The 17,825-nt window shown below is 43.1% G+C and overlaps 1 protein-coding gene across 1 annotated transcript in view; it reads left to right on the forward strand.

Moving 5' to 3' along the window:
• Positions 1-242: 242 nt before the first annotated feature.
• LOC120055775 (heparan sulfate 2-O-sulfotransferase 1-like) overlaps positions 243-17,825 on the forward strand; it is a 29,495-nt gene continuing 11,912 nt past the window's right edge. Inside the window, exons 1-2 of the mRNA XM_039003727.1 lie at positions 243-351; positions 544-710. Of these exons, the coding sequence (XP_038859655.1) occupies positions 587-710 (124 nt within the window). The 5' untranslated portion in view covers positions 243-351; positions 544-586. The remainder of the gene's footprint in view (positions 352-543; positions 711-17,825) is intronic.

Here is a 17,825-nt window from a genome sequence, read left to right on the forward strand (position 1 = left end):
AAGGCACCTTTGACTTTTCTTCTTTGATCAGACACAAGTTACTACATTCCATTCGCACGTGGACACCGCCCCCTGTTGCCAAATTCAAGAACTGTTTAAAATGTGTCCAATCCCGTTACAACAGACTTGACTGTTGGCCAATGAAAAGCCTATCCAATTTAGTGGACTGTTGGTTCCACCAATAGGGATTTTGTAACTAATATAAATCATCTGACGAAGATAGGCGTGCGGAGTGAACTGAACGGGACACAGCTCTAGAGAGGAAGAATCGCAGACACGGAGGAACACAAGGCCGTTTCTGTTGAAACCCTTGTGTGTGTGTGTGTGGGGGGGCATCTCAACGTCAAGACGGTATTGAGGTTTCATGCAGTTCTCTTTTATGAGAGTACATTATCCTATGAAACAAATCATTTTGATCTGAGTGTGTTCCCTACTGAACAACCAGGGATGTAAACACTGGACAAGAACAATTCAAATGCACAGGGCCATACACAGACACAAATTCGCGCTGTGATTGACAACGTTCCACTTCCTTTTATGTAGTATTTTCTAAACAAGGAATGACCTGTTCTCACTGGACTGTTTGATGGGGCTTCTAAGGATCATGATGCCGCCAAAGTTTCAGCTTCTGGCGCTGTTGGCATTCGCAGTAGCCATGTTCTTCTTGGAGAACCAAATCCAGAAGCTGGAGGAGTCTCGGGTGAAGCTAGGTAAGACTGCGTTCTAACTGTCCATGTTAGTCATGCTGCGCGCAGAAGGTAATACAACAAGGAAAATGAGTCTGACATCCAATAGGGGTTGAATCATTGCTAAGCGTTTGTCAGCATGGTTGTCAATTTAGGGTTATCTTGTGACAATTCTGTCTGTGTGAAGTGACAAACTGGCATTTTGAGGGCAAACCCAGGTGTGAGAGTGTGTGTGTGTGATAGATATATATCCAATTTGCAGTCAGATTGTGTTTTTGCCAGAAGATGCCAACCATACAGCGTACACTTACGCTGTTTACACTAAACTGCACTGATGTCCGGACGCAGTCATGGTTACATTTAGCCCAATATTGGACTAAAGGAGCCTAAGGTTACTCCTTAGTCCAAGGACCTTACATATTCTGTTTTAAAGGGTGAATTGGCTCTGGGAGCCAAAACAGCCAAATACTCCATTTGAAATGTGAACTGATTCTCAATTGCTGTACAGTTCTAGAAATAGCCCTCTACTTTACTTTAATATCACATCAAAATCATTAAACAAATTTAAAATACACACTTACTGTACACTGTTTTAACAGTTGCAGCTGACAGTATTTTTCAGTGACAACGCATTTGTGATGTCTGTCTTGTTAAAACACAGGTAATTAGCACAGGTATAGTCCATTCGGTCTTCCATCTGTTTGTCACGTAAACAAGCGCTGTAACATGGAAATATGGTTGTGTGGCAACCCTAACCCTATAAAGGTGTGTATCTATTAAACCTTTTGAATTGAAAATGACTTCTCGCTGTTATGAAAGATAAGGTCCTTATGCTTCCAAAACCGTACCACAAGTGATGCGTGTTTATGTTCATACCAAGCGTCGCAGCTCTTAAACTACAGGAGACGCCTTCGTCCAATGACTCTTATATGTAATGGAAATGAGTCACGATCAAGGGCTAGGTTACATTAAGACACTGAAGCCTTGCGATACGTACCTCAGGAAAACGTACCTCGATGGTGTGTGTATATACAGTTGAAGTCGGAAGTTTACATACACCTTCAACAAATACATTTAAACTCAGTTTTTCAATTCCTGACATTTAATCCTAGTAAAAATTCATTTTTTTTTTAGGTCAGTTAGGATCACAACTTATTTTAACAATGTGAAATGTCAGAATAATTGTATTATTTCAGTTTTTATTTCTTTCATCACATTCCCAGTGGGTCAGAAGTTTACATTCACTCAAATAGTATTTGGTAGCATTGCCTTTACATTGTTTAACTTGGGTCAAACGTTTTGGGTAGCCTTCCACAAGCTTCCCACAATAAGTTGGGTGAATTTTGTCCCATTCCTCCTGACAGAGCTGGTGTAACGGAGTCAGGTTTGTAGGCCTCCTTGCTCGCACACGCTTTTTCAGTTCTGCCCACAAATTTTCGCTTGGGGTCATTGTCCATTTGGAAGACCCATTTGTGACCAAGCTTTAACTTCCTGACTGATGTCTTGAGATGTTGCTTCAATATATCCACATAATTTTCCTCATAATGCCATCTATTTTGTGAAGTGCACCAGCAAAGCACCCCTACAACATGATACTGTCACTATCGTGCTTCATGGTTGGGATGGTGTTCTTCAGCTTGCAAGCTTCCCTCTTTTTCCTCTAAATGTAACAATGGTCATTATGGCCAAACAGTTCTATTTTTATTTCATCAGACCAGAGGACATTTCTCCAAAAAGTACTACCTTTGTCCCCATGTGTAGTTGCAAACAGTAGTCTGGCTTTTTTTATGGAGGTTTTGGAGCAATGGCTTCTTCCTTGCTGAGCGGCCTTTCAGGTTATGTCGATATAGGACTCATTTAACTGTGGATATAGTTACTTTTGTACCTGTTTCCTCCAGCATCTTCACAAGGACCTTTGCTGCTGTTCTGGGATTGATTTGCACTTTTTCACCAAAGTACGTTCATCTCTAGGAGACAGAACGCATCTCCTTCCTGAGTGTTATGACGGCTGCGTGGTCCCATGGTGTTTATACTTGCGTACTGTTGTTTGTACAGATGAATGTAGTACCTTCAGGCGTTTGGAAATTGCTCCCAAGGATGAACCAGACTTGTGGAGGTCTACACATTTTTTTTTTTTGAGGTCTTGGCTACTTTCTTTTGATTTTCCCATGATGTCAAGCAAAGAGGCACTGAGTTTGAAGGTAGGCCTTGAAATGCATCCACAGGTACATCTCCAATTGACTCAAATGATGTCAATTAGCCTATCGGAAGCTTCTAAAGCCATGACATCATTTTCTGGAATTTCCCAAGTTGTTTTAAAGGCACTGTCAACTTGGTGTATGTAAACTTCTCACCCACTGGAATTGTGATAGTGAATTAATCTGTTTGTAAACAATTGTTGGAAAAATGACTTGTGTCATGCACAAAGTAGAAGTCCTAACCGACTTGCCAAAACTATAGTTTGTAACAAGAAATTTGTGGAGTGGTTGAAAAATGAGTTTTTTTTAATGACTCCAACCTAAGTGTATGTAAACTTCTGACTTCAACTGTATATATCCTAGCTTCACTTTGGCGGGCAAAGACTCAATTTCAAAACTCAAAAGAACAGACAACGACTCTTCTGTTTCCCCACTCTCGCCACCCTTTCTGCGTCGCATCACATACACCGGGAATCTTTCAGTTCAACTGGTCAAGTTTTATATTTACTGCCACCCCAGTTATCACTCCTTTCATTGGCACCCTTTTCTTGAGAGCGAAACAATTCACTTGTCTTGCCCCCATTTTTTTTATTTTTACTCCGAGCGCCTTCTCCCTCTGAACAGCAGAAACACAAACAATTATCACGACCCATTCTGGTTACCTTCACCGATTCCACAGTACCCAACTTATTTTTAAATACATTTTTAAAAAGACCCCCACCGTGAAACCAGAAATGGATCAGGCAAGAGTCCACTTTTTCCATAAACTTCACTCCTACTGTCAGACTCATCTTTATCCTGACCCTCGGTGCAAGACTCGGTCTCCGATAACTTCACCACACCTACCACCTCCGATACTTCACCCTCATTCACTTCCATTTCTCCTCTTGTCTTCAGCTCCTTCTGCTTACACTTTCTTCCCTTCTTTAACAAACCATCTCCCTTTTTTCCACCATTCTTACCTGACTCAAGCTCACCCTCTTCCCTCTCTCTCTTAGACCTTCTCACCGTCTCCATTTTCCAAGTACACGTCTCCTCATAATACTGCACTACTCCTAACCACCATCTTGTTTCCGCCATCTCCAGGGACTCCATTTCTGTTCCCCCGAGTCCGAGCCTCTCGTCTCTCATTGAATAACGACAGGCACTTCATTGATCAAACCCTACTGTTGACCAATCGCTGACGAGGGGGCTTCGGGTACCGACTTCGGCTTGCCTCGAGGGGAATAATTGTGTGCCCAAACAGGCTGTTTGGGTTTAGGCTAAGTCCAAAACAAACAAACAACGTCACAATGTAGTCATAAAATACAGTGCATTCGGAAAGAATTCAGACCCCTTGACTTTTTCCACATTTTGTTACATTACAGCCTTATTCTAAAATGGATTACCTCAATTATAATCCTCATCAATCTCCAGACAATACCCCATAATGACAAAGTGAAAACAGGTTTTTAGAAATGCCTTATGTACATAAGTATTCAGACCCTTTGCTATGAGACTTGAAATTGAGCTCAGGTGCGTCCTGTTTCCATTGATCATCCTTGATGTTTCTACAACTTGGAGTCCACCTGTGGCAAATTCAATTGATTGGTTATGATTTGGCAAGGCACACGTCCCTCTATATAAGGTCCCACAGTTGACAGTGCATGTCAGAGCTAAAACTAAAGCATGAGGTCGACGCAATTGTCAGTAGAGCTCCGAGACAGGATTGTGTCGAGGCACAGATCTGGGGAAGGGTACCAAGGAATTTCTGCAACATTGAAGGTGTCCATCATTCTTAAATGGGAGAAGTTTGGAACCACCAAGACTTTTCCTAGAGCTGGCCGCCAGGCCAAACTGAGCAATCGGGGGAGAAGGGCCTTGGTCAGGGAGGTGACACAGAACCCAATGGTCACTCTGACAGAGAACACCTACTCATTCAAGGGTTTTCTTTATTTTTACTATTTTTCTACATTGTAGAATAATAGGGAAAACGTCAAAACTATGATATAACACATGGAATCATGTAGTTGCCAAAAGTGTTAAACAAATCAAATTAAATGGCCACCCTTTTGTCTTGACAGCTTTGCACACGTCAACAGTGACGAGGCGACTCTGGGATGCTGTCCTTCTAGGCAGAGTTGCAAAGAAAAAGCCATATCTCAGACTGGCCAATAAAAAGGAAGAGATTAAGATGGGCAAAAGAACACAGACACTGAACAGAGGAACTCTGCCTAGAAGGCCAGCGTTACTGCGCACTCCAATAATTTGTTGACTTGGCAATACGTCTGCTTGTTCCGTCCACAGATCAAACGTCTCTGTACACTGGAGCAGTGAACTATGTGTTGCATGGTCAAATAGTTCTGAGGTTTTTAGGCAGGGCGACGTGATGGACACCCCTGGCTGTCTAACCAGGCTCTGATGCATTTCTTCTGTCTACATTGAGAAAGCAAGTTTTGTGTATTTATATGGCCCATTTTATTGCACACTCAAATATGACCCATTCACAACGTATTTTCTTATATGCTCTTTGCTCCCTTTGTCATTAATATCTTGTTACGTTACTCAGAGGTTGAATCACTTTTCCTAATATTTAGATTTTCTTCCAGGCATATTGCTAGTGGCTTGGTATCTGTGCCTTTAACGATATGTGTATCCTGTAGCTAGCATCATCTGTGTTATCTGGTGATATATATATATACTGCTCAAAAAAATAAAGGGAACACTAAAATAACACATCCTAGATCTGAATGAATGAAATATTCTTATTAAATACTTTTTTCTTTACATAGTTGAATGTGCTGACAACAAAATCACACAAATGATCAATGGAAATCAAATTTATCAACCCATGGAGGTCTGGATTTGGAGTCACACTCAAAATTAAAGTGGGAAACCACACTACAGGCTGATCCAACTTTGATGTAATGTCCTTAAAACAAGTCAAAATGAGGCTCCGTAGTGTGTGTGGCCTCCACGTGCCTGTATGACCTCCCTACAACGCCTGGGCATGCTCCTGATGAGGTGGCGGATGGTCTCCTGAGGGATCTCCTCCCAGACCTGGACTAAAGCATCCGCCAACTCCTGGACAGTCTGTGGTGCAACGTGGCGTTGGTGGATGGAGCGAGACATGATGTCCCAGATGTGCTCAATTGGATTCAGGTCTGGGGAACGGGCGGGCCAGTCCATAGCATCAATGCCTTCCTCTTGCAGGAACTGCTGACACACTCCAGCCACATGAGGTCTAGCATTGTCTTGCATTAGGAGGAACCCAGGGCCAACCGCACCAGCATATGGTCTCACAAGGGGTCTGAGGATCTCATCTCGGTACCTAATGGCAGTCAGGCTACCTCTGGCGAGCACATGGAGGGCTGTGCGGCCCCACAAAGAAATGCCACCCCACACCATGACTGACCCACCGCCAAACCGGTCATGCTGGAGGATGTTGCAGGCAGCAGAACGTTCTCCACGGCGTCTCCAGACTCTGTCACGTCTGTCACATGTGCGTGTGAACCTGCTGTCATCTGTGAAGAGCACAGGGCGCCAGTGGCGAATTTGCCAATCTTGGTGTTCTCTGGCAAATGCCAAACGTCCTGCACGGTGTTGGGCTGTAAGCACAACCCCCACCTGTGGACGTCGGGCCCTCATACCACCCTCATGGAGTCTGTTTCTGACTGTTTGAGCAGACACATGCACATTTGTGGCCTGCTGGAGGTCATTTTGCAGGGCTCTGGCAGTGCTCCTCCTTGCACAAAGGCGGAGGTAGCGGTCCTGCTGCTGGGTTGTTGCCCTCCTACGGCCTCCTCCACGTCTCCTGATGTACTGGCCTGTCTCCTGGTAGCGCCTCCATGCTCTGGACACTACGCTGACCTACACAGCAAACCTTCTTGCCACAGCTCGCATTGATGTGCCATCCTGGATGAGCTGCACTACCTGAGCCACTTGTGTGGGTTGTAGACTCAGTCTCATGCTACCACTAGAGTGAAAGCACCGCCAGCATTCAAAAGTGACCAAAACATCAGCCAGGAAGCATAGGAACTGAAGTGGTCTGTGGTCACCACCTGCAGAACCACTCCTTTATTGGGGGTGTCTTGCTAATTGCCTATAATTTCCACCTTTTGTCTATTCCATTTGCACAACAGCATGTGAAATTTATTGTCAATCAGTGTTGCTTCCTAAGTCAACAGTTTGATTTCACAGAAGTGTGATTGACTTGGAGTTACATTGTGTTGTTTAAGTGTTCCCTTTATTTTTTTGAGCAATATATATATATATTCTTAGCGTCCTCTTATGCCAGGTAAGGATGACACAGATATTTTGTAGAAACGTAAAGTGCATGAGCACGTGGGGGGGCTGACTGGATGCTTTCCCCATTGGCGGTAACTCTAGAGGGGAGTCATGCTATGCTTGCTAAGAACCTCGTAAATAGAAACGCTGTTTATAAACCTGTCACCTCATGGCCCATGTCACTAACTACGCTCTGTATCGAAGTTTACCGCCCACACCAGTCTCCACTATGGTCCCCATATGTTCCCCGAGGAGCAATGAGCTAAGTTAGTCACCAAGTAATGTTATAGCCAGTGAGTGTGGTTGGTTAGAGCTTGATTTAATTGTTTTTATCACATAGGACTTTTCCCCCTAGGTACAATCTGAAGTGAGGTCGCATGACACAAACTGTTACTCTAACACCAATTCGTTCATTGGCGTCAATTACACACGGGTGTCAAGAGTCCGAAAATACAGCCTTTTTGTATAGTCTAGGCCAGAGCTGTGTATGCAAATGTATGGCTCTGGTCGAGGCCTGGTTGTATCATTTAATTTAGCCTCGTTAGTAGGGTTAATTGAGGACTCCTCTCTCCAAGTTCAACTCTGTGCTCGCTCTCTCTCTTTATCGCCATTATCCAGCGCACTCCGACTCCCTTTGAACTCCTTTTGACACCATGGAGCCGTTTTTAGCCTCCCGGGGTTATAAAAAGGCCTGAGTCATGTTAATTGGCTGGCATTCAGTACAGAGTGGCTACTGTACATCTCTAAGTGTCTCACCCTCACCACTCTGAAACATGCCATTTGAGTGCCGACTGGATTGGATCCGATTTGTGGAAATGCAGGTGTCAGGAATGGATTTGTTGTGGGCAGAGTGCTAATGGCCCTAATCTCGAGCAGTTAGGGCCCTGATTGGTGTATTTATGGACATTGGCTTCCACTTTAAAGAAGAATGACTTCCCGTGAAGTTCTGCGCTACATTTTGTGCACAGTTGCGACCCAATGACTGACAGGCTAATCACGGTGCTGTGAACTGTTTCGCAACCCGGAGTGTAGTTGAGACCGCTCTCCTCGCGCGCATGTTGTTCCCTTGTCGGTTTCCAAGGGGTTTGACGAGCGATCTGGGGTTGGTGTGGTTAAGTATGAGGGGGGGGGGGAGAAGGTGTCGTTTAATCGAGGCGGGTGACTATCCCTTTTTATAACACTGCTCAACATCCCTATGAGAGACCCAGCTGAAACAACAGAGCTTCTGTAGACCGGCACTGTCACAACGGATAATCGTATTACTTTTCAGCGAAGACCTTCCTTTGCTGGTCAATAACCATAAATGGCCTCTTTTTATCTGGAGTCTGGGATGCTACCGCAGTGCAAGATTATAATCCCCTGTGGCCAAACAGCCTTTGGATCGGTCTCTCCCAATTTCAGACTTCTATCTCCCGCTTTAGAGTTTACAGTTGTATCAAAAGAGGGGGGGAGGGGATTACATTTTCATCTCAACACAAAAATAGTTAAACCCCTGGTAGCACCCATCATAAGCCTTAACAAAAGGAGGGGAGAGACACATGCCTGCAGCATTTTACAACCAATTTTATCAGAGAATAGAGGGATAAGGCAGTCTGCAGAACTGTTCCACTGCTCTCCTCCTGCCTTGCATTTAATTTCCACCTTCTATACAGCAACTGAATCCTACTATCAGCTCTAGGGCGAACTCAGTTTCTCTACTGCTCTCTGGCAGACTTTCTCCTCAGAATTGCAGTGCACTGTGAGTGCTGGCTGCCTAGGGACAGCCTCTTATCACAGAAGTGGTGTGTCATAGAAAGGCCAGTTGGAACACTCAAGATGTTCATGAATGATCTCTGTCAATTCATTAGCTGCTGCTGTTGTTCATGTAGCCTGGTTAACCAGACTAAATGGGACGCTTGTCGTTGTTTCACTTCACAATAGTGTGCAGTGTTCAGTCTGGTTTAACCAAAACCACCATGCTTGACGATTGGTATGAGGTTCTTACTGTGGAATGTATTGTTTTTTTTGTTGTGTTTTTTTGTCAGACATAATAGGAACCATGTCGTCCAAAAAGTTTCTCTTTGACTCATCTGGCCATAGAACATTCTTCCAGGAGTCTTTACGATAATCCAGGTGCCCTTAGGCACTTTTCGGCAAACTTGAGTCCACTTTTTGGACGACATGGATCCCGATGGCAAAACCAAACACTGAATTCCACAGTAAGAACGACGGTCAAGCATTGTGGTGGTAATAAGGATGTGCATTTGACTTTTTTTTTTTGTTGACTGTTCGAGTACTCGCATGATTTTTATTTTATTTTTGCAAGTACCCAAAAGGAGAAACATTTTAATATTTTAGAACACGAGGCCTGTTCTGGAAAAATTGTGTGTTTTATCTATACTGAACAACTAATAAATATATATCTCGCGCAACTTGCAACACTTTTTCAAAGATTTTACTGAGTTCATATAAGGAAGTCAATTTTTAAATGCATGTATTAGGCCCTAATCTGGATTTCACATGACTGGGAATACAGATATGCATCTGGCCACAGATGCCTTTAAAGAAACGTTAGGGGCATGGATCAGAAAAACAGCCAGTCTCTGGTATAACCACCATTTGTCTCATGCAGCACAAAACATCTCTTTTGCATAGAGTTGATCAAGCTATTGATAGTGGCCTATGGAATGTTGTTCCACTCCTCTTCAATGGCTGTGCGAAGTTGCTGGATATTGGTGGGAACTGGAGCATGCTGTCTTACACGTTGATCCAGAGCATCCCAAACTTGCTCAATGGGTGACATGTCTGCGTATGCAGGCCATGGAAGAACTGGGACATTTTCAGCTTCCAGGAATTGTGTACAGATCCTTGTGACATGGGGACATGCATTAACATGCTGAAACATGAGGTGATGGTGGCGGTTGAATGGCACGACATAACCCCACCGCCACCACGGGGCACTCTGTTGACAACATGGACATCAGCAAACTGCTCACCCACAACGCCATACATGCTGTCTGCCATCTGCCCGGGTACAGTTGAAACCGGGATTCATCTGTGACGAGCTCACTTCTCCACCGTGCCAGTGGCGATCTAAGGTGAGCATTTTCCCACTGAAGTCGGTTACGATGCTGAGCTGTAGTCGGGTCAAGACCCTGGTGAGGATGACGAGCACGCATATGAGCTTCCCTGAGACCGTTTGTGCAGAAATTCTTCAGTTGTGTAAATCCACAGTTTCATCAGCTGGCTAGTCTTTGATCATCCCGCAGGATGTGGAGCTCCTGGGCTGGTGTGGTCTGTGGTTGTGAGGCCGGTTGGACGTACTGTCAAATTCTCTAAAATTATGTTGGAGACACTTTCTCTACAATAAACAAACATTAAATTCTCTGGCAACCGCTCTGGTGGACATTCCTGCAGTCAGCATGCCAATTGCACGCTCCCTCAACTTGAGACATCTGTGGCATTGTGTTGTGAGACAACTGCACATTTTAGTGGCAGTTTTGTCCCCAGCACAAGGCGCACCTATGTAATGATCATGCGGTTTAATCAAATCCTTGATATGCCACACCTGTAAGGTGGATGGATTATCTTGGCAAAGGAGAAATGCTCACTAACAGATGTAAAAAAAAATGTGCACAACTTTGAGAGAAATAAACTTTGTGCATATGAAAAATTCTGGGATCTTTCAGCTCAGCTACACTTTACATGTTTATTTTAACTAGGCAAGAGATCACAACAATGCCTAATCTAGCATAACTATTACAGATAACAAATCCTAATTGCTGAATTGCCCCATATACAGTATATTCACTGAATAAAAAAGCAAGTGCCATTTTAAGATTAATTTATTGAAACCGTTATATGGTGGAACACAATCTTCAAAAAGGCAGTAACCTCAGCCATTGCGCTTTCTTGTAGAAGCCTCTGTATGTGCAATGGCATAGCCGTGTTTTGTTAATTTAGCAGACGAGCCTGTATCAGTCAAGACACACACCTATTTTATAGTAAAAAAAACATTAACAGAATATTTTTATAAATGAAAAAAGTTGCCAGTGCAAATGCACACTCGTGCCTGGAACAGTTATTCTCAGAGTGATCATTTTGAAACGTGGCTCAATTTGACGAGTTGAAAGACACTTTTTCAGGGTTACAAACCAAAATCTGTTTTTCTTTTCAATATACAGACATTTAGTTTATTCTGCCTGTTTGGATTTTTTTTTTAAATGGATGAACAATTCCACATTGAACACTGCATGTTGACGAATTACGCCCACGACATCTGGTGGGTAGGCATATGCTTAATGATTCTGATAAATACACATATTTTCAGTGTGGAACCGGTCTGTTTAGTGGGTTATAGTGTAGGCTAACAAATTCTAAATGGTAGTTTAAGCAGAAAATAGACTTGTGTGGAGGGAGCGGTCGGAATGCAATTGAGTGAACGAGACAGAGGGGAAAGGGAATTTGGGGAGAAGAACGGTTAGGTGCTCAGCTTGGTTGTGCCCGGCAAATGTACAAATGGAAGACTAGAGTCAAAGCAAATGAACATCGTATTCAAGACAATTTCACTTGTCCGTTCAGACAGCCACAAAGCACAGTCCACCAAATAGTTTTACAGTTTATGTAAAATAAATTATATATTTGGTTAAAGCGGCAAACAGCAGAAACAATGGCACCGCTGCCTCCCTGGTTCGGTAAAAAACTGAGGGATGGGGCTGGAGAGGACCCTCTCAAATTCATAGACTGAGCTATGGATGCAAGGACTGACTATCCATGACATCAAAATAAGTTGAGGCTATAAAGTGTTTGTTTACGTTGTTTACAAACATGGCGTAAAACCAAGCTTATATTTTGGGTTCTGTTGGTGTACGACAGTTGAACTAAGCTTGAGGCATTTAAAAGTTATGTTCAAGAATCTATGGGTACATCTTTAATTTATAAGCCAAAAAATATATGTAGCAACTGATTGCCTTTTTTTTTTTTTTTTTTTTTTAATAAGTTTTGATGTTGGTTTTGAGTACTCTTACTCATGACCCTCCCTAGGTGGTAGTGTGATGGTTTGGAGATGCTTTGCTGCCTCAGGATTTGGATGACTTGCCATCATTGACGGATCCCTGAATTCTGCTCTGTATGCAGATCATTCTAATAAGAATGTCAGGTCATCCGTCCGTGAGCTGAAGCGCAGCCGAGTATTGCAGCAAGACAATGATCCGAAACACACAAGCCAGTTTCTCAGAAGGGCTGAAAAGCAACCAATTTTTACATTTTGGAATGGTCTAGTCAAAGTCCAGACCTAAACCCAATTAGAGATATTGTGGCAGGACTTGAAACAAGCAGTTCATGTTTGAAAATCCACAAATGTCGTTGAGTTAAAGAATTTCTTTATGGCACAGTGGGCCGATGGAGTTGTCTGTAGATCTCTGAGACAGGATTGTGTCGCTGCACAGATCTGGGGAAGGGTACAAAGAGTTTCCTCCATTCTTAAATGGAAGAAGTATGGACGCACCAAGACTCTTCCTGGCTGAGCAGCCAGCTCCAAACTGAGCAATTGGGGGTGAAGGGCCTTGGTCAGGGAGGTGACCAAGAACCCAATGGTCACTCTGACAGAGCTCTAGAGTTCCTCTGTGGAGATGGTTGTCCTTCTGGAAGGTTCTCCCATCTCTGCAGCACTCCACCAATCAGGACTTTATGGTAGAGTGGCCAGATGGAAGCCACTCCTCAGTAAAAGACACATGACAGCCCACTTGAAGTTTGCCAAAAGGCACCTAAAGACTCTCAGACCATGAGAAACAAGATTCTCTGGTCTGATGAAACGGAGATTGAACTCTTTGGCCTGAATGCCAAGTGTCACATCTGGAGGAAACCTGGCACCATCCCTACGGTGAAGCATGGTGGCAGCATTGTGCTGGGGGCATGTTTTCAAGCGGCAGGGACTGGGAGGCTAGTTAGGATTGAGGGAAAGCTGAACGGAGCAAAGTACAGAGATCCTTGATGAAAACCTGCTGTAGAGCACTCAGGACCTCAGACTGGGGAGAAGGTTCACCTTCCAATAAGATGACTCTAGGCACACAGCCAAGACAACGCAGCAGTGGCTTCGGGACAAGTCTCAATGTCTTTGAGTGGCCCAGCCAGAGCCCGAACTTAAACCCAATCGAACATCTCTGGAGAGACCTGAAAATAGCTGTGCAATGACGCTCCCCATCCAACCTGACAGAGCTTGAGAGGATCTGCAGAGAAGAATGGGAGGAACTCTCCAAATACAGGTGTGCCAAACTCATAGCATCATACCCAAAAAGACTCAAGGCTGTAAACGATGCCAAAGGTGCTTCAACAAAGTACTGAGTAAAGGTTCTGAGTACTTATGTAAGTGTCATATTTCAGTTTATTTCTATAAATTTGCAAACATTTCTAAACCTGTTTTTGCTTTGTCATTATGGGGTATTGTGTGTAGACTTTTTTTTTATGTCTACAATTTTCGAATAAGGCTTTAGCATAACAAAATGTGGAAAAAGTCAAGGGGTCTGAATACTTTCCGAATGCACTGTGTATCGGCCTAAGATTGACTAAGTGTCAGGATATATGATAGAACCCTGCTTTGCATCTATGCGCACTACTCTCTTGAGCTCTTAATGGTTGCTAGGCAGCGTAGTTACTATCCTAGGTTTAAAAATACATCCTAGCTTCAACTTGGCTACTACATGCACTGTGTTAACCACAACTGGATGGATCCATAAAGAATGACTGTGTGAATAAAAATCACTGAATGACAAATATTATAATAAAGTAGGCTAATGCAATTTGAAGGCATCATTGTTGCTTACTGAGACTTGTTATAATACATTTGAAGCAATAGCTTACCTGCGTGTGGTCAACTATTTCAGCACCTTTTCGCGCTGCTTTGAGACAAGCGTGAGGACTCGTCTAGATAAATCGATTTATATCCAAATGGAGACCGGTTAGGCTACAATTAGGCTGTGGAAGTGTTCGACGAGGTGAGTGCTGCTCATGATGATCTTGTCTCGTTGGCTCATTTGTTAGCACTGATCATGACATGCTGGCAAAAATGTTCTGATAGTAGGCCTTGGCTGGGCCTACTAAACGACTGTGTGGAGAGAAATGATCCACTACTTCTGACAAAAAGCTTGTGACTTGTCTTACTCAATCAATGTGATTTTTGTTTCACTGAATCTGTATATTTGGTTAATTCTCGATCTGGGCAAGTAAGTGGAGGTTGTGTATCTGTTTGCTCATCTATCACTGATCAGATACGTTTTAACATGCTATAATGTAGCCTAAATCAAGTGTGGGTCTATTTGTTTTGCTCGATCGTGTATAGCAGGGGTGTCAAATTCATTCCATGGAGGGCCTAGTGTCTGCAGGTTTTTGGTTTTTCCTTTGTTAAGCCCTAGACAAACAGGTGTGGGGAGTTTCTTACTAATTAGTGACCTTAATTCATCAAGTACAAGGGAAGAGCAAAAACCTGCGGACACTCGGCCCTCCTTGGAATGTGTTTGACACGTGTAGTGTGTCAAACTCCAAAAGCCTGCGGAGGTTGTGTAGTATGAACACGGGACATGCATGCTTTTGAAAATAGACATTGCTATTTTCAATCGGTATCCCGACGAAGATGCTCTTAATGTAAGACCATACGCCTTCTCCCTAACAAAGCGGAGTGAGGGCAAGACAAACTGTTTTTTTTTTTATATATCACATTTATATGACAGCGGTTCCACACATTGCCTTAACGCAAGTTGTGTGGGAATTTTTCTTTTGTATTTTATTCTGTTACATTTCATATGGCCTACTAGAAAATATACAGTATGTGTGTTGACTGATCAGGGTAGGCTAAATGTGTCTTATCTGTTTTTATGAACAAAACAACTTGAGTTCATGTGTATGGCACAGCCATGTACCCTATAGGCTGCACAGACCAATAACATAATTCATCTCAATATGCCATTCGATTCTTTCGAAAATACATTTTTATTAGTCTTTTATGTTTCTTAGGACCTGCCTAAAACAAATGTAATAACGGCTTTCATTGTGATGGTGTATATTCAATGGATTTATTAAAATAGACGTCCACGTACTGCCACTCCTTAACTTGCCGGCACGGGAGATCTAAAAGGCTTATCCCGGCAAGAAGGTGGTTAAATGGCTTGGGGATAGAAGCTGTTCAGGAGCCTGGTACCGCTTGCCGTGCGGATTAGAGAGAACAGACTATGGCTTTTCCGGGCCTTCCTTTCAAACCGTCCAATATGGAGGGCCTGGATGGCAGGGAGCTTGGCCCCAGTGATGTACCGGGCTGTGCGCACCACCCTCTGTAGCGCCATGCGATTTGAGGGCAGTACTGTTGCCATACCAAGCAGCCAATCAAGATGCTCTCAATGGTGCAACTTTTTAAGGAAATGTGGACCTATGCCAAAACTTTTCAACTTCCTGAGGGGGAGGAGGTGCTGTCGCGCCTTCACGACTGTGTACCAATTTTTTTTTTTTTTTTTTTTTTAAGTCCTTGGTGATTTGGACACAGGAACTTATAGCTCTCAACCCACTCCACTGCAGCCCCGTGGACGGGGGCGTGCTCGCCCCCCGTTTCCTGTAGTCCACAATTGGCTCCTTGGTCTTTCTGACTTTGAGGGAGAGGTTGTTGTCCCGGCTGACCTCCCTGTAGGCTGTCTCATCAACTACAGGAAGTGTTTGGTTACAGACATTGGAGCTAAAGGAGGCACAACCAGTTATTGAGTGTAAGGGACAATTTACTTTTCACACAGGCATTGGGTGTTGCATGACCTCTAATGTTGATAAATAATTATGTTAATGTTCACTCAGGTTCCATTTATCTAATATTAGGTTATGGTTTAAGATCTGATTTAAGATTCAGTGTAAAAAAAAATATATATATATAAATAGAATCAGAAAGGGTGCAAATATTTTTCCTGGTCACTGTACAGCTGCATTGTTATATAAACTTTATTTTTCTGGGGTTTAAAAAAAAACTTTGGATAGCGGACGATAGTGTGGTTTCCCACATGATCAGTTTGCCTTACCATCTCTTAAGTGATGGTGGCCATGGAAAAATCTGTGCTGTTATTGAGAAGATATTCCCCTGCTTAGTCAATGACAAGTCCTGCCAAGAGATCCGGTCAAATCAATTGTCCACCCCACAGAGCAGCCATTTAACAAGGCATTGAATTATTAGTGTCTATGGCCTGCCGTCTGTGTAAATTGCTCTATATTCTTGTGTAACTGCCAGTTCTTTGGGGGGGATGGATGTGATGGAAGCTGTCTATTTTTTTCCTGAACTGACAAGGTAAGCTCATACTGTCAACTATGATTTGTACCCTTACAAGTGTCTGTTAAGCTTGCAGTGATACAGTAGCCTGGTACCATACTTTATGTACTGTAGACTCAAGACATGCTTGCATGCTATGGTACTTTTTTGGAGGATCGCTTAAATTAAAACTAGCACTTAAGAACTGACTAAATCCTTGTCAGCTATGCTAACCATCTGAGGGACTAGTATCCTAGAGACCAGTGTTGGGCCACAGCCTAACCAGTGGTTAAGAAACACTTTGGGGTTTTAGGCTGGGTTTCTGTACAGCACTTTGAGATCAGCTGATGTAAGAAGGGCTATATAAATACATTTGATTTGAATTAACTTGTTTCTCATTCTCAATTTATTTTTTATTTTATTGTACTAGGGGCTGGCAAGCTATGGTCCCTCTTGAGTCAAGTGCCGGCAGGAAGCTGTCTTTTCTTTCTTCCTTGGTGGGCTGCTTACTGTATGCAGACTAGAGCTGACTAAATTAGCAGAACCATCTCAGGGATGTGGTCAGCAGCATCCCACGGACCGGTTGTGAAACACTGAACTAGATAGGCCTAAGTCTTCTAAAACAAAGATGAGTTGGCTAAAGAACAGACTGCTAGTGCTGCTCATCTAAGGTCTCCATCTTTTCGAACAGATTTTTAAGGCCAGCTAGGTTGAACGCTCTCCATTGTGAATACCCGTAATGATACTAAGTTGGCCGGGGAATTGCCAGGGACCTCCCAATACGATATTGTCACGATACAGTTGACGTCGGAAGTTTACATACACTTAGGTTGGCGTCAATAAAAAAATAAATTCAACCACTCAACAAATTTCTTGTTAACAAACTATAGTTTTAGCAAGTCTTTTAGAACATCTACTTTGTGCATGACACAAGTACATTTTTTCCAACAATTGTTTACAGACAGATTATTTCACTTATAATTCACTGTATCACCAATCCAGTGGGTCAGAAGATTACATACACCAAGTTGACAGTGCCTTTAAACAGCTTGGAAAATTCCAGAAAATGATGTCATGGCTTTAAAGCTTCTGATAGGCTAACTGTCATCATTTGAGTCAATTGGAGGTGTACCTGTGGATGTATTTCAAGGCCTACTTTCAAACTCAGTGCCTCTTGGCTTCACATCGTGGGAAAATCAAAAGAAATCAGCCAAGACCTCAAATAATTGTAGACCTCCATGTCTGGTTCATCCTTGGGAGCAATTCCCAAACGCCTGAAGGTACCATGTTTATCTGTACAAACAATAGTACGCAAGTATAAACACCATGGGACCACGCAGCTGTCATACCGCTCAGGAAGGAGACATGTTCTGTCTCCTAGAGATTAATGTATTTTGGTGAAAAACTGCAACTCAATCCCAGAAC

This window comes from Salvelinus namaycush, chromosome 11 (assembly GCF_016432855.1).
Source record: "Salvelinus namaycush isolate Seneca chromosome 11, SaNama_1.0, whole genome shotgun sequence".
Classification (NCBI taxonomy): domain Eukaryota; kingdom Metazoa; phylum Chordata; class Actinopteri; order Salmoniformes; family Salmonidae; genus Salvelinus; species Salvelinus namaycush.